This window comes from Pelophylax lessonae, assembly GCF_965119305.1.
Source record: "Pelophylax lessonae genome assembly, chromosome: 1".
NCBI lineage: Eukaryota > Metazoa > Chordata > Amphibia > Anura > Ranidae > Pelophylax > Pelophylax lessonae.
This window is the reverse complement of record NC_138768.1, coordinates 464,509,597-464,530,631: the sequence shown is the minus strand read 5'-3', so window position 1 is coordinate 464,530,631 and position 21,035 is coordinate 464,509,597. Positions and strand designations below refer to the sequence as shown.

The 21,035-nt window shown below is 43.5% G+C and overlaps 1 protein-coding gene across 4 annotated transcripts in view; it reads left to right on the top strand.

Annotated features, from left to right (window-relative positions):
• The window catches only part of LOC309563033 (transducin-like enhancer protein 1), a 111,003-nt gene that overhangs the window by 11,044 nt on the left and 78,924 nt on the right, over nt 1–21,035 (top strand). For all 4 annotated transcript variants that reach the window (XM_082267327.1, XM_082267326.1, XM_082267325.1 and 1 more), the window contains exon 2: nt 994–1,066. In XM_082267327.1, the coding sequence (XP_082123453.1) occupies nt 1,043–1,066 (24 nt within the window). In that variant the 5' untranslated portion in view covers nt 994–1,042. The remainder of the gene's footprint in view (nt 1–993; nt 1,067–21,035) is intronic.

The window sequence follows — 21,035 nt, the reverse complement described above, 5'->3', positions numbered from 1 at the left end:
CAGGAACATGATGCACCTGAAGAAAACCATGAACACAAGGAAAATGTAAAATAATTTGAAAGAAAAAGCAGAACTAAAAATTGGTCCATAGAGGAAAAAAAATCTATTCAGTCGCAAGGATTGCATGAGGACTCGAGGACATACAATGCGATTATAGAAGTGTTTTGACCTCAGGCAACGCAGGGGGTTCTTTACAGTAAGGGCTACAAGAGTGTAGAATTCTCTGCCACAAAGGGTAGTAACTGCGGGAAGTATGGCTACTTTTAAAAGACTCTTGGACGTACATCTCAAGGATCAGAACATTAAGGGCTCTTTCACACGGTCCGCCTCCGTAGGCGGATCCGTGCTGCTCAGCGGGGATCGATCTGCGATCCCCACTGAGCCGGCGGATGACAGCTCCGTCTCTGCTTGCAGTGTGGAGAGGGAGGTGTCACAGCCCCCGCTGCTCTCTATGGGGAATCGGATGAGAGCGGACCGTCTGTCCACTCCGATCCCCAGGACGGATGGAAAATAGGGTTTCCATCCGTCCAGATTTCACGGACAGGATCGGATGCGGATGGCAGCGGGTGTCAGCGGACATGTCACCGCTCACATCCGCTGCTCCGTAGGGCTGAATGGGGCATCCGATCAGATCCGCCTAAAAAAACTGACAGGCGGATCTGATCGGACTGCCCGTGTGAAAGAGCCCTAAGGGGTATTAGAGATGATTACGGGCCACGCGCGCCTACACAGGTTGAACTGGATGGCACTATTGTCTTCAACCTCAACTACTATGTAACTATGTAACTAAGCTGGTTTGAACAAATACTGTACATGAAGTTAAAAAAAAAAAAAAAAAGGTTCAGGTGCTCTTTAAATAGTTAAAAGAACTTTTGATATCTGATTGTTTTATAGATTTTCTATGGCATTAGCCAAAAGTCTTATACCAGAGTGAACGATTGGCTGTTTTAAAGACTGTTCATGTCTTTTTTTTTTTTTTTTTTTTTTTCCCAGGACAGGTCCATTATAGAGCTTGAGACAAGTTACCCTACCTCTTTTGAAGATGTTTCCACAAAACAGACCCCCGGTAAGTGCATGTGTCATATGATGGCACTTTAGTCTCTGTATGCAAATTACATTACCTGTGGTTGATGGCTAACCAAGAGCAACTGTTTGCCCTGGAGTATTTATAATCCCCCCTAAGTTATTTTGAAGATAGTGTTTTAGCCCTTGTGAAGCAGTCATTTTTGAGACCTATTCTATTTGATGGATGTCAGATCCCCTCAATGGAAGCTGCAGCAGTGTTCGGTCTGCTAAGGGTCATGTATGTTCCTTTCAGGTGACCACTTGGCACTCTGCCATAGCCTTCTATATTGATCGGGTCTGACCATCTATGTGGATGACCTAATTAGTTACAGAGACACTTGCAGCTAAGGAGTATGAGTCAGGAAAATGTCTCAAGGCAGGGTGGGAAATCCTGTGGTTTGAAAGCTGATGTCTGAGTATCTTATTTCCTAAGGTCTTTCACACATGTCAGGAGGGGGTGGTAAAAACATAAAAACTCAAACCTAACATACAGCAGAAGTGGGCTGTTCACATTATGCAATGCTTTATGACCAAAGCAAATTAAATGCAGCTTAAGTTGTCAGGTGGTACTGCTTGTCAAACATGCTCATTCTAATAAATGGGTCCATGCTGCAAATGCTTGGCCTCTGGTTGCAGCACATTGGTTCCATTTTAAAATTCTTGTTCAGCAAGGTAAACAAAGCAAAAAAAAAGGGCATCCAGTAAGTGGCATGGTTGCTTCCTGAATGCCTGGAAGTTGCTGCTTAGTTGCTGTCTGAAAAGCGATCAGTTGTGGGTCTTTTTTTTTAGAGATGGCTGCAGTGTGCACTTATCCCTAAAGTAAAAATAAAAAGCTTTCTGAGATTGTCTTGAATATTTGAGTTGACAAAACCATATGACTTGGACATGCAGCAGATTGTAAGGATTTCTATGGTCACAGCAGTTTCATTGTATAACATCAACATTGTATTACCAATACAAACCATAGTTGACAATCTAGTATAAGGTGACATGAAAAATTTCCCTTCATGTCGTCAATGCTGTCTGTCTGCTGGTTTGCTCTTTACACAACATCCTGGATTCCCTGCATAGTTTACAGCTTCTCATTTGGTATTTATTTTTCAATTTCTAAGGACTATCTATCCCATGGTACCTTGCTGCCTGCAAGCAGTGATTCCTGTACTGGCTTGAAATTTCCTCCTCTCAGCATCTCTGTAGGTCAGAAGACAGGCTCTGAAATGTGTGACATGGCAGTGCATATTCACAGGGCATAGTGACTATCATGCAACCTCATTCCAAGAAACATGTTGAGAACCGTTGATTCGCCTGCACCATACACTAGCTACAAATTTAGAAATAACATTGTCTCACTCTAAGGCCTAATGTGTCTGTGGGTACCCAAAAAGTCCATTTTATTTATATGCTTCTTAAGCTGGATACGCACTATCCAACTTTTGTGGTTAGATTTCCTTCAGATTTACCTTTTCTATGTAGTGCAAGGGCCTGCCTGATTGCATACAAATTGAAAGTGTTTAGGTTTGACCTCATATTATCTGGTTTTGTTAAATCTAAAGGAAAAAGTCTTCAGAAAATCTTAGTGTGTATGGCCCATTAGGATCAGTGTATTTTGGATGTGGTACCATAATTTGAGCCCAGTCATAGTGAATGTGTCACAGAATTCAGTGAAGTAAAAGTGTAGGATTCTTCACAATGTTGGCTTACGAACTTCAAGATCATTCAGAATAATTGTAGTTGAATTATTCTAGTGTACTCCAATGTGGAATTGATTATATGATTTTACATTTTGACCACAAATACACTTTTTATTTAATAACCTGTTTTGGCTCTGTGCCATGATAATATTGTTCGATGATTGCAATTGCCTAATAGGATATAAAGTAGAGGGTTTAAAAGCACTGCCCTAGAATCCATCTCATTGTGTGACTCAGGTGGTTGTGGAAAAGTTTGTGTCCCTGTAGGCATGGATGCAGCAGGGTTACTGTGAGCTCACCTACAAGAAAGGGCTCTCTTTTCCTAAAACTTTTGTGGTATAGACAGATGAGACTGGTTAAGGGGATGAAACTTGTGTGGATGTTACTATAGGATTTCTTCACTAAAGGAGTACAGGCTGTTCACGAAGCAGTGTGAATATTCACTTTAAAAAAAATGAATTTTTACACGGCTTGGTGAATGAGTTGAACCTTTACTAGCTTCGGTCATCCAATAATGTACAAGCAATAATCCGTGTTTTTTTTTTTGCGCATGATTGGATATTCTTTGAGTAAATTTTTACTCCGCTTCTCATTCATATTGAACATGCTATAGTCTCTCAAATCATCCCATTGAAGGAAGTTGCCTGGAGTCTATTCTTCATAGTTATGTGACAACACCTCTAAAAGTATTGGTAAAGTTGAAGCAGCTTATCAAGGCCCCAACCCCTGTGTCTCCCGAGAAAGTAAGAGCAAAGATGTACCAGGCTTTTTAGTGACTGGATTGGCATTTTAGTCCTATATGTTAAAGAATAACTGTATTTTTAAAGAGGAGTTCCAGCTGTGGAAAAAAAAAAATGAAGTCAGCAGCTACCCACACTGTAGCTGCTGAATTTTAATATATAGTCACCTGTCCAGGGAGCCCGTGATGTTGGCACCCCAGCCGATTTTTGGATCGGCTGCTGCCATTCACTGTATGGAAAACCGGCAATGAAGCATTTCGGCTTCACAGCCGGCTTCCTACTGCGCTTGCGTGAAGTGGCACTGGATGGGGGGGAGGAAGCAAATGAGCAGAAGTTTCACTTTTGGGTAAAACTCCGCTTTAAAGGAGAATCATGGGGTATACGAAAAAATAAAACCATACTCCCCTCCATATGTAGCATCTGTGTTAACACTGCAGCTGACTAAAGCCAGCCATACATGGAACGAAATGTGGCCTGTGCACCAGAGACTGGCAAAATTTCAATCCATGTATGGCTTAGCTGGTTGTCCACACCTCCGTTTATTGATTTTGTTTACAACCAGCCTGTTAAATGTCTCCCTGATTGATCAGTGCCGTCAACTATTGTTGGCAACACCGATCATTGCAACACACTAGCACAGCAGGATTCCCCCCATCCACATGAAATGTGTGGATGGGGAATCGGCTCATTTGTTTTGATTTAACATGTTGGTTGAACGAAAAAAAAAAAAAAAATGGAATTGTTTTAGCTGCTGAAGACCAAGACGCCTGCCTTTACTCGCACCATTAACTTTAATGGCATCATAGTCTGTAGGGTTCAATATTGAGTTGGCCCACCCTTTGCAGCTATAATACCTTCAACTCTTCTGGGAAGGCTGTCCACAAGGTATAGGAGTGTGTCTATGGGCATGTTTGACCATTATTCCAGAAATGCGTTTGTGAGGTCAGGCACTAATTTTGAAAAAAAGATCTGGCTCGCAGTCTCTGCTTGAATTCATCCCAAAGGTGTTGAGGTCAGGCCAGTCAAGTTCCTCCACCCCAGACTCACTCATCCATGTCTTTATGGACCTTGCTTTGTGCAATGGCACACAGTCGTGTTGGAACAGGAAGAGCCAGCCCTAGACTGTTCCCACAAAGTTGGGAGCATGAAATTGTCCCAAATGTCTTGGTATGTGGATGCCTTAAGAATTCCCTTCACCTGAAAAACAACCCAAAACCATAACCCCCACCACCAAATGATTTGGACCAGTGCACAAAAGCAAGGTCCATAAGGTCATGGATGAGCAAGTTTGGGGTGGAGGAACTTGTCCGGCCTGCACAGAGTCCTAAACTCAGCCCGATAGAACACCTTTGGGATGTATTAAAGTGGGAGACTGCAAGCCTGGCCTTCTCGTCCCAACATCAGTGCCTGACCTCAGAAATAAGGTTCTGGAAGAATGAATAAATATTCCTATACACTGCTAAACCTTGTAGACAGACTTCCCAGGAAAACTTGAAGCCTTTATAGCTGCAAAGGGGGGGCAACTCAATATTGAACCCTACGGACTAAGACTGGGATGCCATTAACCACTTCCGGACCCCCGCTGCCGTTATACGTTGGTACTTTAACGTTAAATACCGGGGTAGCAGACAGCTGCCATAACACGGGTATTTTTTTACTGGGCGGGCGTTCCGCTTTAACATAAAAGTGGTCTCAGCGGCGGATTCGCCGTGGGATCACTTTTATGGGCAGCTGGAGAGGTGCCTACGGGAGCTGTCTGTAGCGGGGAAAACTATCTGGTTTGGCATCGAGTGAGGGAAAGCTGGCCCCCACCCGACTCTGACCTTGGATATGAGCAACGTCATGTTTCGCTTCCTCCCAACGGCCTTAAAGGGCCCAATTTCTTTCATCGTGAGAGAAATTTTTTTTTTTTTTGCACTTTAGTGTAGATTTGACATCTGAGGCCTTTTTGACCCCATATCTCACATTAACCACGTACTGCCCACCCACTGTCAAATGACAGCTGTTGTTCTGGAATGCTGTCCTATGACGGCGCCCCAGAACGACCTCTCTCGCGCGCCTGCTGGGGCGCGCAGTGCGGCGATCGTGGCTGCACCATGTTGAAAGCCAATGACCTGGCTTTCAGTGTGTGGCGAGGAGAGCCGATCAGCGGCTCCTCCTCACAGGGGAGACTAGGACAGGTAATCAGGGCACTGATCATCAGTGCCCTGATTATGGAAACATGAAAAACAGTGCCAATTAGTGTCCACCCTCAGTGCCCATAGTGCTGCCAGTTAGTGCCGCATATTCATACCTCATCAGTGCTGCCTCATCAGCGCACATTGGTGAAGGAGAAATTATTTATTTTCATAATTTACTCACAGAAAATAAGAATATTTTTTTTTTTTTTCAAAATCTTCTCTTTTTTTTTTTTTTTTTTTTCTTTTTGGTAAGAAATAAAAAAAAACAGCAGTGATTTAAATACCACCAAAAGAAAGCTCTATTTCTATGAAAAAAATGATACATTTATATGGGTACAGTGTAGCATGATCATGCAATTGTCATTCAAAGTGTGACAGCGCTGAAAGCTGAAAATTGGCCTGGGCAGGAAGGGGGTGAAAGTGCACTGTATTGAAGTGGTTGAAGAGTATCTGTCCTGCTTATTTCTATTACAAGGGATGTTTACATTCCTTTAAAATAGGAATAAAAGTTATCAATTTTTTTTTTTTTTTTTTAAAGGGACAGTGTAAAAATAAAAAGTAAAATAAAATTTAAAGCGCCCCATCCCTCCAATCTCGCGTGCAGAAGCGAAGGCATACGCAAGTCGTGCCCACATATAAGGCTTGGTCAGGAGGGGGGGGGGGTTTACCTTCTGTGGCTGAAGTGGTTAGGACCTCAGATCTCTCCTACAGGCTGGAAAGCCTAGGATCCAAAAAGATCCAGCCGAGATCACGGTAGTAAGTGTTTACAATGTTGCGCCCGGACCTTCGTGAGTCGGAGACTGCCGGGACCATCTGGTCCTCTGTATGCTCTACGGTGAACTTTCGCCAGCGGCAGAGTCCTTCTCCGGCTTGCTGATCGTACGAGCGAGCCGGTAGAAGCAGCGGAGGGCAGCAACACATCATGTTACTGGACCAGGGTGCCCCCAAATAAGGCAAGTATAAGCATCTTCCCTAAAGGGTAGTTAGTATAGGTGTTAGATGAGGGATGGGATCAGTTGTAAGCTTAGTTTGATATAGGCTGCAATTCTACATTAAGGCATACGTAAAGCCAAAACTTTTTTTTTTTTTTTTTTTTTTTTTTTTTTTTTTTTTTTTTTTGAAGCTTTGGATAAAGTAATAAATGGTTAGTCTTGTTTATTTTAGCTGTGTCTTCTCTGGATAGATGCACCCATGTTTTGTCCTGATGACCACTGTCACCTTTCCAGAACGCGATGGAAAACCCAAAATATGTTGTCACCAAAGCAGGTTTTTCCAATGGGAAAACCTGTTTTGGTGACAACTAATAGGAGATATGAAGAGCTCTCCTCTCACTTCCAGCTTTCTCTCTGGGATAGGAAGTGATAGGAAGGAGGAAACAAACCTAGGTGCATTTAGTATTTTATTTTGTTGTTTTTTTGTTTTGCAAAAAAAGGTGGAGTTATGCTGGCCAAACACTACGAAAAATCGTCTGAAATTCGGTCATTTGGACAGTGCCTTTGTTTTTCAGCCAGTTAATGAGCACAAATCGGTAATCGGTTGTGATGTTTTTGGGCTGAAAAAACGAAGGATAAGTTTGGAAATTTTCTGCGGAATGTACGGTGTGAAAAGGTTTAGGTGTTTCTCATCCAAACTGTTTTCACTAGGTATATGTGAGAAAGCAAACAAAAAACGGATGTCCGTTGAACAATTTAATCGGTCATTAAATGATGGCACAACCATTTGCTCTCACGGTTCGTTAATTTTTCGAAAAGGAGTTTAAATGATTTTTTATATATAGTGTATGGCCAGCATTAGTCTTTAAAACTTTTTTCCCCAGCAGAATATTCTTACCTTTTTCTTTCAAGATTATGAGGAGAGGCCTATCAGTCTCAATACCTCTACATTTTCTTCTAATGGCGCTTTTCCACTGCATGGAACCGAACGGTTCAGCTCGCTTTTGTGCTTTTCCACTGCTGGTACCGCATGGCACGGTACGGCGGCGCTTTTCCACTGCATGGAACCGAATGGTACGGCTCTCTAAAACAGTACCACCTCGATTGTGGTTCCAAGAGGTACCATACCGGTACCATATCCCACAATCCTTTGCATGCAGTCACTACTAGCCACTGATTGGTCAGAGAATCGTTGTTATCCCACCCACATAACTTTAGTACTACTTTAGTGGAAAAGCAAACCGTATCGAACCGTACAATGCGGTACCAGCAGTGGAAAAGCAAACCGGGCCGAGTAGAGCCGAGCCGGTACTTGCAGTGGAAAAGTGCCTTAAGTCTTGTGCACACAGGTTTATCTTGTAATAGGACAGTACATTTTTTTTTTCTACCCAACTACCCAGGCTCACCACCCTTCAGGTACACCTCCATTGTCGGATGTGGGCCTCTCAGAGAGAGACTTGTACACCCTACAACAGTCTAGACATATGTACAGCATCTAAGACAACATTGAGGACTAAGCAGTTTTTATGAAGTTCCTCCCCCAACTTCATATCAAAAGTACTTTACAGGCATTTGGAGGCGGGATTATCTAACTATATCTTCCACACCTTGTCAACTTTTTTTAGACAACCTCTACTCAAGTATGTAGCTTTATAGAGCGGAGTCACCTTGTTCACCAGGCCCTTCCAATATAAGAGACAAGTCACTTTTTTTTCCAATATAGGATAAGGGCCTTACGGGCATAAAATATCAGCAAACTTGGTAATGTACGGAGGGCCCTGGTTAGCACCAGATTTTCTACCAATCCCAACAGACAAGTGGCCACAGTTCTAGGGACCTGTTTAGTCATTATCTCCTCAATACAGCCCAGCACAGCCGTCCAGGTACAGCAAGCTTTTACAAAACATTTGCAAAGCCTCCAGGCAGCTTCCTGCAAATATCTTGGAGCCTTTTTAAAAGTAGCCTTCAGCTGCAGTCTGTGGCTGTTAAACCGGGACCATAATGAGAGTGTTGGCTGACACTTCAACCAAGCTGCTAGTAGGCTTTTAGAAAACTTCAGTGCTACTTGAAACGTGATAAAAACCTACTTGAAAGCCAACTCATTCCCATTTTGATCAGTGTTTAACACAACTTCAACTAGAGCTGAAGGTTGCTCTTAAGGCTACATGCACACAGGTCATTTTCCTGTGCATTGTAAAAAGACGCTGCGTATTTCCAGTGTCCCAGATGTCCTTTAGCGATGTACAGCTACTCATAGGTGAAAGTGATTGTACACAGCTATGTGTCAATATTTATGTAAATTAGTGCACAGTTGCGCTTGTCGGCAGGTTGCCAACTTTGTTCAGTCAGTTTACCTAGCTGTTGAGGTTGGAAGGGAATGGGCATATAGTGGTGTCATCTTTCCTTGTGTGTTCTCAGGTTTTCCTCTGGGGTCCAGCTTCTCCTCTGTGTGATGTAAAAAGGAAAGAGGCCCAGATCCGGGGGGGGGGGGGGGATTGGGGGAACCTAGAACAAGAATGGGAACCTAGTACAGGCTCAGGATTCACATAAGGAGACTCAAATTGGGTCTAGGAAGCTTGTTAGAATGCCAAAACATCGGAATACTCCCAGGTCAAAGAACGCCTTTGTTTGAGCTACTGCCAGTTTGGACTTTTCCCAAAGATGCTACACCTGTACAGGTAACCTGGGGCAGCCGCCACAGTTAAGTTTAGTTAGAGAAAATATTTTGTCACAGGTTCAGTAACATTGTTCTCTCTGCTCCAAACCTGGTCTGATGTTACTCAAAGGGTGCACTGTTGGGGCCTGGCATCGCTCTAAGGAACCTGGTTCTGAACTAGCACATTGGGGTCTGTTAAATATCACTACAGCAAAAGGTTAACTTGCAAAGAAGTTGCTATGAGTAAGCAGAAGGAAGAACAGCAACAAGTTGTTGGCAAGGTACCTGAACAGGAGATAGGTTCTCCAGTAGTGAAGGGCATTGGTACATGGCTCCCACCCTAGCTGTCTCCGTTGGTCAACCGGAGCGGATTAGCGTTTCAGAAACCTAAGACTGGTATGGAACCAGAAGGGTTAAGTCTATCATGTATGAGGTCCGCGCCGGGACCCCATTCTGTTACTGGGAGTAAGGTAACAGAGTTATACTGATGGGTGAAGTGAGCATAGGCTCTGCGTGTTCCTCCTAATGCAACATACACACCTGTTCCGAGTTTGTAGGACATGGGACAACATATTCTGGAGGAACTCTGCATATAACATTACACACAAATGGCTCATCTGAGTTGGGGGGACTGCCTTCATGTTAGTCTCACATGACTGCTGCCCTCACCTGGTACAGGGGCACACCTTCGGGCAAGGTATTACCGCTGTGCTGGGACAAGTGACCTGGTTAATCGCCTGGCATAGCCCCAAAGAACACACCCCCAGGGTACGCCTCCTATGTCACCCACATTTGGCACAACATATGGAAGAGGTATCATCTGCCTACTATAACACACACCCTACCCTTACACACTACTTAACGCAAAAAGCTGAGTACAGGACTCTACCCATTCATGTCAATAGGCGGCTGTACACAGCTCAAGAAATTTGGGATACTGGAAATGCGCAGTGTCTTTATGCTGCATGGAGACTTGTGTCCCTGTGCATTTAACCTAAAGGTTCAACCAAGCTTCCTGAAGCTGGCTAAAAACTAGTTGCTGAAGTGTGTTAACACTAACAATGAGTTGATCTTATTACCTCCCTTTTGCCCTAGTTTAATATTATTAGATCCTGTTCATCTGTGGCAAGAAATTACCTGTAGATATTTACTGGGCCAGATGCACACTTCTCGGGTTATCTTCTCGGGAGCAGACTTGGACCCTCCCAGTGGTCATGTTGTAGAGAACAGGATGGGAGGGCCTTTAACCACTTGCCGACTGCAATACATATATATTCATAGCAGTTTGCATTTTGCAAGTAGTTTAATGCGAACAGCTATAACCTCAGTATCTTTTTTTTTTTTTTTTTTTCCAGCTGGCGGCTAGCTCTCATGAAAACGATCCGAGCGGCTCAGCCACTGGATCGCTATCCGAAGCATCGGAAGGGGATGTCCCTCCCGGCGGTGTCTCAGGCATACCGTTTCCATTGGCTCGCCCGAGAAGCAATCTGATGGTGCCGCTGGCTGGTCACAGAGGCAGTGAGAGACTAGATAGTCTCTGAATGCCTGTATGGTCTTGAAGGCTGGGAGCAACACCATGATGTCACTTGCAGTCCAGTGTGGAAATATTTTATTTATATATATATATATATATATATATATATATATATATATATATATATATATATATATATATATATATATATGTATGTATGTGCCTTTAAAAAAAAAAAAGGTAAAGAGGAGATTTGGGATCTGTTTGACCCCAGATCGCTTCATAAGAGGACCCGTCATCCTTATTTTTATTACCAGAGATGTTAAGGTGATCAAAAAAAAGGGATTATATATAAAAAAATTTTTTATTAAAATTATTTTTTCCAAAAAAACTGCATTTGAAAAATTGCTACGCAAATACCGTGTGACAAATTGCAGCAATCGTCTTTTTATTCCCTAGAGTCTCTGCTTAGATAAACCAAGTTAGGGGAAAGCCACCAGTACTTGGCTGCATACTCTGCTCAGGTCAGTGACTAACTGTATTGAAGCCAGAGAGTCAGCATGACAAGTCAACTAGCATTTTCAGAAGGAGCAATAGAATCTATAAAGGAGATTTTTTTAAATAAAAGCAATTAAAGCAGTTTTGTGTGCGCCTTTACTTTATACTAGTTTTACAGAAACAAAAGCACAGATTTGCATAAAACCTAGGCCAACTGTGCTTTAAAAGTTATCAAAGACTTGGGACAGTGTAAACATTCAGCCTGTCTGCAATGATCTACAGTACAGTCAATGTGGTTACCGGTTTGATTCAAAATCTTCAAATTCCAAGAGCCATAAACTGATTTTTATCCAACTCCAGACTCACAATCCTTAAGAAGCAGGCACAGGCCTATATTTACACTATATTGTCAAAAGCATTGGCACACACACACACTTTTTTTTTTTTTAAGCAAAGACTCTGGAGAATAAAATGGCAGCCAGTGCATTATTTTTTTTCACGCAATATTTGCGCAGCGGTCTTTTAAACGCAATGTTTTTGGAAAAAATACATTTCACTGCATTTAAAAAAAAAACTAAACAGTAAAGTTAACCCAATTTTTTTCTAGAACATGAAAGAATGTTACGTTGAGTAAATACCCAACATGTCATGCTTCAAAATTGCGCACACTCGTGGAATGGCAACAAACATTGGTACCTAAAAGTCTCCATAGGCGAGGCTTTAAAAAAATTATACAGGTTACCAGTTTGTTATAGTGGAGGTCTAGAGCTCAAATGTTTGCTCCTGCTCGGAGATACCACACGTGTGTGGTTTAAACACCGTTTACATTTTGCAATTTGGCACTGCGTTACTTTAACGGACAATTGCGCAGTCATGCAACACTGTACCCAAACAAAATTTACGTCCTTTTTTTTTTCCCCCACAAATGGAGCTTTCTTTTGGTGGTATTTGATCACCTATGCAACTTTTTTTTTTATTGCACTATAAACAAAAGAGCGACAATTGGGGGGGGAAACAAAACAATATTGTGCATTCTTCACATATAGGACATTCCCCCCCCCCCCCCAAAAAAAAATTAAAAGATCCATAATTTTTAACATTTCAGGCCAATTTGTTTTCTGCTACATATTTTTGGTAAAAAAAAATTGCAATAAGTGTATTTTGAATGGTTTGCACAAAAGGTACCGCATCTGCTAACTACGGGAAGGATTTGTGATTTTTATTTTTTTTTTTTTTTTTTTTTTTTTTTTTTTCAGGACTGCGACATTGCAGCAGACAATGCGGACCCTTAACCGGTTGCCGACCGCCGCACGACTATATACTGCGGCGGTCAGCCCCGGCCAGGCAGAGTGACGTAGGGGTACGTCACTCGCCTGTCACTGACTTGTGAGCCAATTGCGGGCAGGCGCGCGCCCGCCCCGGCTCGTTCACTGACAAGTCAGTGCGTGTGACCGGCGGACCCGATCGTCCGCCGGTCACTCACGATTTCTCCGGTGAAGGGAGAAAGTCAGGCGGCTAATGTAAACAAGCCGCCTGTCATTCTTCCTGGTGTAAAAATGAAGATCAGACGGTTCTACTATGTAGGACCGTTGATCTTGGTTTTTACACCAATAGCCATGTCCGTTTTACAGTTAGAATCACGCCCCTAGGACACACTTAACCCCTCCCTCTCCAATACAGTTAACCCCTTCCCTGCCAGTGTCATTTTTGCAGTAACAGTGCATATGTATAGCACTGATTACTGCAGTAATGTCACTGGTAACCTCAAAAGTGTCAAAAATGTCAGTCAAGGGTCCGATCTGTCCGCCGCAATGTCGCAGTACCGCAAAAAAAAATTGCAGATCGCCGCCATTACTCGTTAAAAAAAAAAAAACACCAAAAATGACAAAAATCTTTCCCTTTTGTTAGTAAACGCGATAACTTTTGCGCAAACCAATCAAAATACGCTTTTTGCGATTTTTTTTTTTTTTTTTTTTTTTTTTTTTTTTTTTTTTTTTTTTTTTTTTTTACCAAACATATGTAGCATAAAACAAATTGCCCGAAAATGTTAAAAAATTTTGATTTACATTTTTTTGGGGGGGGAATTTCATATAAAAAAATTTGAAAAATATTGTTATTTTTGCAAAATTGACGCTCTTTTTTTGTTTATAGCGCATGATCAAAAAATCGCACAGGTGTTCAAATACCACGAAACAAAGGACGTCAAATTCGTTTAGGTACAGCGTCGCACGACCGTGCAATGGTCCGTTAAAGTCACGCAGTAAAAAAATCGCAAAATACCCCCTGGTCTTTTAGCAGCCAAATCCTCGGGCTTAAGTGGTTAACTGACATTTTTGACACTTTTGGGGGTACCAGTGACATTACTACAGTAATCAGTGCTAAAAATATGCACTGTTACTGTAATAATGCCATTGGCAGTGAAGGGGTTAACCCTGTGGGTGATCAAAGGGGTTAATGTAGGTCTATATGCTTACTGTGTGTGGGTTCTGTGACAGGCACACAGATCGCAATTTCCGCTTAGCTGAAACTGCTGTTCTGCCCCTACCGGTCTTACAGAAGATCCACCTGCTTTATTTACATAAGCAGGGTGGGTCTTCTCTCTGTTTCCAGGACGATCATGGAAGGAAGGTGGCAGTCACCGCCTCTCCTCACGCGGCCCGCCTACCGCTGTCTAAACACATGCACTCCAGTCACGTACTACGTGACTGGACGCAGGGGAGCCGCTCTGCCGCAGTAATATTACTGTGGGCTGTCGGCAAGCGGTTAATGATTCCAGATCTCTCCATAAGGACCTGTCATGCACTATTCCTATTACAAGGGATGTTTACATTTCTTGTAATAGGAATAAAAGTTATCAAAAAAAGAAATAAATAAATGTAAAGTGACGCAGAAGTGAACAAATACATCATACCCACATATGTAAACGACGTTCAATCCACACATGTAAGATATTGCTGCGAATGTTGGAACGCGAGCGACAATGCTAGCCCAAGAACTCCTCTGACTTTAAACAGGTTACCTGTAAGAAATTTTTAAAGCGCTGCCTATCAGGATTTTTAAGTACAGAAGTTTGGCGCCATTCCACAAGTGTGTGCAATTTTAAAGCATGACAGGTTTGGTATCTATTTACTCGGCGTAACATCTTCCACATTATACAGAAAAATTGGATTTGAAAAATTGCTGCGCAAATACCGTGTGACATAAAAAAGTTGCAATTGCTGCCATTTTATTCTTAGGATCTCTGCTAAAAAAAGTATATAATGTTTGGTGGTGTGTGGTGAACATTTCTCCCAGCCCAGCTGACATGGCAACTGCGCATGCGGCGTTCTGAAGATTGCCGGGCTCAGGAAAGCCTATACATGCTTCGGCATATTCGGCCATACAGCGCATGCGCAGTTCCAGTGACATAATGGTGGCCATTTTTTAATGTATTTTCAGTCCTCTCTGTGATGGTGCGGGCCTGCCGAGCAATAGGACTGTACCTCTCCAGCCTCTGTTCAGTGATCACCTGTCCATTCTGTCATCTACCATCCATTGCACAGCCTCTGATCACCTGTCCTGTGTTGCTCTCCTGTACCATGTCTGCACAGCCCCTGACGTCTCCTGTACCATGTCCGCACAGCCCCTGACCAGCTGTTCTGTGTTGCCAGAACATATCTGTCTTATCGATTTATAATGCACTCTTCAAATGTGCTTTAAAATGCATGGTTTTATCTTTTATGAACAGGAAAATGACGTTATGCTTTTGGGCTGGTATAATAATGCTATGGGGCTGGTATGAAATTATTTCCAGGGCTGAATTTTATTCCCAGTCCAGCCCTGCGTAAGTCGGGTCCCTTCTTTTCGGCTAACTAGCAGGAAAAGGGCTCGAGATCAACCCGTAACTTTGCGGAGATGCCCCAAGAGACCCTGGAGTGGCAAGTCCAAAGCGGGCACTTCAGGTTGCACAGACAAGTTTTCAACAGCCTGAAGGGGTGCCCTCACCCGCGTCTGGGGTGGGGGGGATGTCTTCGCTTCTTTCCGGATTTGTGGACCTTGCTCATTCAGGACAAATGGGTCCACAAACTGATTTGGGTCGGTTATAAGATCGAGTTTCAGTCCTTGCTTCCGGCAAGGTTCTTTCCTTCGAACTTACACCTGCCTCCAGAGCGGCTACAGGGCCTCTACGGAGCAGTGCAGGACCTGTTAGCACAAGGAGTTATTGTGCCGGTTCCAGAGTCGGAAACGTTTGAGGTTTTTATTCAAATCGCTCTACAGTTCCCAGGAAAGAAGGCAAGGTTCATCCGATCTTGGATCTCAAGGCTCTGAACCACTTTGTGTGGGTTCAGAAATTTTGTTTCGGATGGAGTCTATCTGCACAGTAGTAGCTTTCCTTCACCAAGGAGATCTGCTGGCATCGATCTCAAGTATGCTTACCTTCATATTTCAATATGTCGGGCATCAGTGTTCTCTCCGTTCTGCCGTGGCGTTACCCTTTGGTCTCGCCTCAGCTTCTCGGGTATTCAGAGGTTTGGCCCCAGTGTTGGCCTTGTTACCGCAGAAGGGGTTACCTGGACTATCTGCTTCTGCGTGCAGAGTCTTCCTTGGCTCTAGAAGTCGACTTGCATGTTAGGGTGCAAACTCTCTATTTTCAGAAATTGGCACTACCTCTGTCCACAAAGCTGGACTACTTGGGTCTGATGCAGTGTCAGCCCGGGTGTTTCTTCCTCAGACAAAACTTCTGAAGCTACAGGATGCCTGTTGTCCAACCATAGATCATCACCCAGGGCTTGCATGCAAGTGCTGGGTCTGATGGTCTCCACCTATTGAGGCGGTTCCGTTTGCGCAGTTCCACACCAGATCCTTGCAAAGGGAGATTCTGATCAAATGGAACAAGGATCCGTTGTCATTGGACAATCTGATCCTATTGAGTCAGCGTTTTTGAGAGTCTCTCCTATGGTGGCTCCGTTCCCTGGTCCTACGTCTGAGAAAATCCTTTCTTCCCCTGCATTGGACTGTAATCACCACGGATGCCAGTCTGTCCGGATCAGGAGGTGTTTTGGGAGTGTATTCGGGAGGGGTCCAGGTTGCCGATCAACATCCTGGAAATTCGGGCAATCAGACTTGGTTTCAATGGACTGGTCGTCTCCAGGGACGCCCTGTGCGGATACAATCTGACATGCCACAGCCGTAGCATTGTCCATCATCAAGGGTGCACAAAGAGTGCCCTAGCGGCCCAGTAAGTGTCTGGCATCTTGAGGAGGGCAGAATGATATGTTCTTGCCCTCTCTGCTGTGCACATTCCAGGGGTAGAGAATTGGCATGCGGACTATCTCAGTCGGCAGACGTTGGATTCGGGAAAATAGTCTCTTCACCCGGAGGTTTTTCATCAACGGTCTTTGGTGGGGCACCCCCAATGTGGATCTGCTGGCTTCCCGTCTCAACAGGAAGGTGCAGAGATTTGTGTCAAGGTCTCTGGATCCTCTGGCTGACACTCTGGTGGCCCCTTGGAGTCAGTATCCTCATTTGATTTATGCCTTTCTTCCAATATGTCTGTCGAGACTGCTATGCAGAATCAAGGTAGAAGGAATTCGTCATCCTGGTGGCACCAGACTGGCCTCGCCAGTCTTGGTACGCAGGCCTGGTAAGGCTGGTAGCAGACGTCCCTTGGAAACTTCCTCTCAGGGAAGATTTTCTGTTTCGGACCAATCTTCCATCCTGCTTTACGGTCGCTGGCTTTAACGGCCTGGCTATTTAAAGCCAGGTGCTGAAGGACAGAGGACTGTTGGAGTCGGTGATTCCTACGCTGTTGAAATCTAGGAAATCTACCTCCAGGAAGGTTTATCATTGAATTTGGAAGGCATACATTACTTGGTGTGAGTCGCGGGGGGTTTCTCCCCACAACTTTTCTGTGTCTCGCCTGTTGGGAGTTTCTATCATTAGGTGTAGATCAACATTTGGCTCTGGGCACCATCAAGGGCCAGATTTCCGCCTTGGTTATTTTTTTGCCAAAGGCCGCTGGCGGCAAAGTCCTTGGTTCACACTTTTGTGCAGGGAGTTCGCCATCTGGCTCCTCTGGTGCAATCCTTGGTACCCCCGTGGGATCTCAATTTGGTACTGTTGGTGCTTCAAAAGCCTCCTTTTGAAAATATTCGAGAACTTCCCCTGCTCACTTTGTCGCAGAAGGTGGCTTTCTTTGTAGCTATTACTTCCGCATGTTGCTTGTCGGAGTTGGCTGCAGTGTCCTGTTGGTCATCTTACTTGGTGATTTATAGGGACAATGTGGTGTTGCGACCCTGTCGGGCGTTCCTTCCTAAGATTGTCTCGGGGTTTCATTTAAATGAAGACATTGTGTTACTGTCCCTATGTCCTAAGCCGAAAAATCCTAAGGAAATTGCCTTCCATTCCTTGGATGTGGTAAAGGCAATTCGGTGTGCCTGGCAGTGACTGAACTGATTCGAAAATCCTATTCTTTGTTTGTTCTTATGGATGGGCCTTGTAAGGGGCAGGCTGCATCTGCTGCGACCATTTCCTGTTGGATCAGGCAGACAGTGGTGCAAGCCTACTCCATTAAGATTCAGGTTCCTCCTTTCCCTGTTAAAGCACATTCTTGGAGGGTGCTTGGTGCCTCCTGGGCCTGCCATCAGGCGTTCGTGGGCCAGGTGTGCAAGGTGGCTACGTGGTCATCTGTACACACATTCACAACATTTTATAGGGTGGATGTACTTGCATCTTCGAATGCGGCGTTTGGTCGCAAAGTTTTGCAGGCTGCGATTGCAGATGCTTCCGCTTCTCGAGGGTGAAAATTTTTTCCTGGTGGTGAGCTCCAGTTGTTCCTAGTTGAGCTCCTGTTGGTTTAGACTTGTTGGGAATTCTGTGTTTGCTGTGTTTTTTTTTCCCCACCCCCTCATGTTGCACTGCTTTGGGACATCCCAATGGTCTGAAGACTTGAAGCTGTGTCCGTCAGTGAACGAAAGAACTGGATTTTTGTCTTACTGTAAAATCCTTTTCTCTGAGGTTCACTGAAGGACACAGCACCCGCCCCTCTTTGGGGTTGAGTTATGTTCTGACACTGCTTGTTACAAACTGAAGTCCTATGGCAGCAATGATGGTATACCCTCTGGGACTGCCTCAGGGGGCGTAACAAAAAAGGTTTCCGCCTAGTCCTACTCTGAGAGCATAAAGCCAATGGTCTGAAGACTTAAACTGTGTCTGTCCATGAACCTCAGAGAAAAATAGTTGGTGTTTTTGTTCATAGCGCAGAGGTGATCAAATACCACCAAAAGAAAGCTAGATTTGTGGGGAAAAAAGGACATTAACTTTATTTGGGTACAAAGTCGCACGGCAGCCCTATTGCCAGTTAAAGTAACGCAGTGCCGAATCGCAAAAAATGGCTTGGTCATTAAGGGGGAAAATCTTCAGGTCCAGAAAAGGTTAAATGAGGCATGTGCGGAATCAAAAAGTCAATATTAAAAAAAAAAAAAAAAAAAAAAAAAAAAAAAAAAATGCTCTTATAGTAAATGCATAGCATATTTTAATGATGCATGCATACATACATTTTATATCCATATTCATTACCTGTGGCAAAGCAATGTGTACCGAGACTACTTTAAAGACAGGGTATTATGGTAAAATCTGAATAAATAAGGCATATTGAACCCTGTAGTTAAAAAAAAAAAAAAAAAAAAAAAAAAAAAGTGCATCAAATAAACCCTACGCATTTCATGGATTTGCGCCACTTTAGGGGCAGATGCATCCTATTTCTGCAATGAGACACAATAAAGTAGTCTGTTATATGCCAAAACACTGGAAAAGGGTAGTAACCAAAGGGAGGAGAGTGCCTGCATGTGAAGTGGTGAACTTGCAACAGGAAGGCTGCTCATGGAGTTTGTCACGGGAGCTGTGGCACAGGGACCCAAAGGCACAGACTGGTAGCATAGCTGAAAACTCCAAGGGAAAAAGTGACCAAGAGTGATCTGTGTGGGCTCCAATTCTGTAACTAAAAAAAAAAAAAAAATTGTATGAGGTAATATAGAACTAAGTATAACAAAGTTGAAAGTGAATGTAATCCATTGCCAGAAAAAGGCAAAGAATGCAAAAGGAGTATTAAGAAAAAGTGTATCCAAAGGCCACAGTGTAAAAAAATTTAGAGAAACTTTGGCAAATACGTGCTCAAACTTAAAGCTAAAAATAAAAAATTCCCAGGTGATTACCTTGACATAGGGCCATGGTCCAAAATGGATATGTGCAATGTGCACAGTGCAGGATGCCAGATGGAACTGGCTAGTATATGCTCCCAGCATGGCCGCCCCCCCCCCCAACGTAACACTGGTGTGATGGAGGGGGAGGGGCGTCCTCACCAGATTGGCAATGGCCGCTCCAGGGGGCTGCAATAACCACTCCCTGTTGTCAGCCAAGATGGTAAATAAAATATCAGTGTGGATAAGCCACAGGGGCGTCATGTGCACGACGTGTGGCTGTTGCGCCAATGCGGGCTAGGGCAGACCTGCCCAGTCCCCAACACCGAGGGTGGGTAGGAGGGGAGAGGGAGGGCGCCCATGCGCATCACCGCTCCTGAAAAACAGACAAGACAGGCCAGCTGATGCAGATTACCTAGAGCTGCGCAGGTTTGCCACAAGGAGTAAAAGTACTGAGCATGATGTATAGTTTGAATGTAAGTTTGATATGACCCCTGGATCCTAGTAATGGATGCCTAGACCAAAATGAGGTCCACCATGGACTGCAGGGAAATATTAGTATTGTATGGTTATCGACTACATAATGTCCAGCTAACCTACCTCCATCCCTATTAACATTTAAAGGAGGGATTTTTTTTGGGACTTTAAATAAATGGATGGAGATGTATTTTCTATACGTTTCATTTAACGTCCAAAAAAAAAAAAAAACCCCTCTTATAATTCAGAAAAACCTGGAATTAGCAGGTACGAATGTTTCAAAGAAAACAATGAGTAATGCACTCCACTGCAATGGCCTGTATGTACCCTCACCATGAAAGACTCCATTGCTGAACAAAAAGCAATAATACACACCATGTTTGGAGGTCAAATGGCACTGCAAATCACCCCAAAAATACCATACCAACAGTGAAGTTTGGAGGTGGGAACATCATGGTGTGGGGCTGTTTCTCAGCATATGGTACTGACAAACCTCATGTCTTCGAAGGAAGGATGAATGGAAAAATTTACCAAGTCCTTCTTGATTTAAATCTGCTGCCATCTACCAGGATGATGAAACGAGGATGGACATTTCAGCAAGTCCATCTCAAACAAAGCCAAGGAAACTCTCAATTGATTTCAAAGAGAGAAAATAAAGTTGATAGAATGGCCCAGCTTATCACCCAAGTTAAATCCAATAGAAAATATACAGGTATGGAAGGAAATCAGAGTTCATACCAGAAACCCACGAAACCTTCAAGATTTGAAGAATGTTTGTGTGGAAGAATGGCTCAAAAACACACCTAAGCAATGCATGTGACCAGTTTCTCCATACAGGAGGGGTCTTGAAGCTGTCATTACCAACAAAGGATTTTGTACAAAGTATTAAATACATTTCAGTTAGCGTGTTCAATACTTTTTCCCTGTGTCATTCTATTTTATTACACATAGCTTAAATTCTGAACGTATTTGTTTTGGCTTCTTTGTATGTATGGATTGCATGGGTTGTTACCGACGTGGAGAAAATGTCATGTCAATGGCACCTTTTAGAAATATATTTACCTAGAACAAATTGTGACATTTTTCAATACTTATTTTATCCACTGTATATACAAATTTATTTGGAACCATAGTTACCAAAAAAG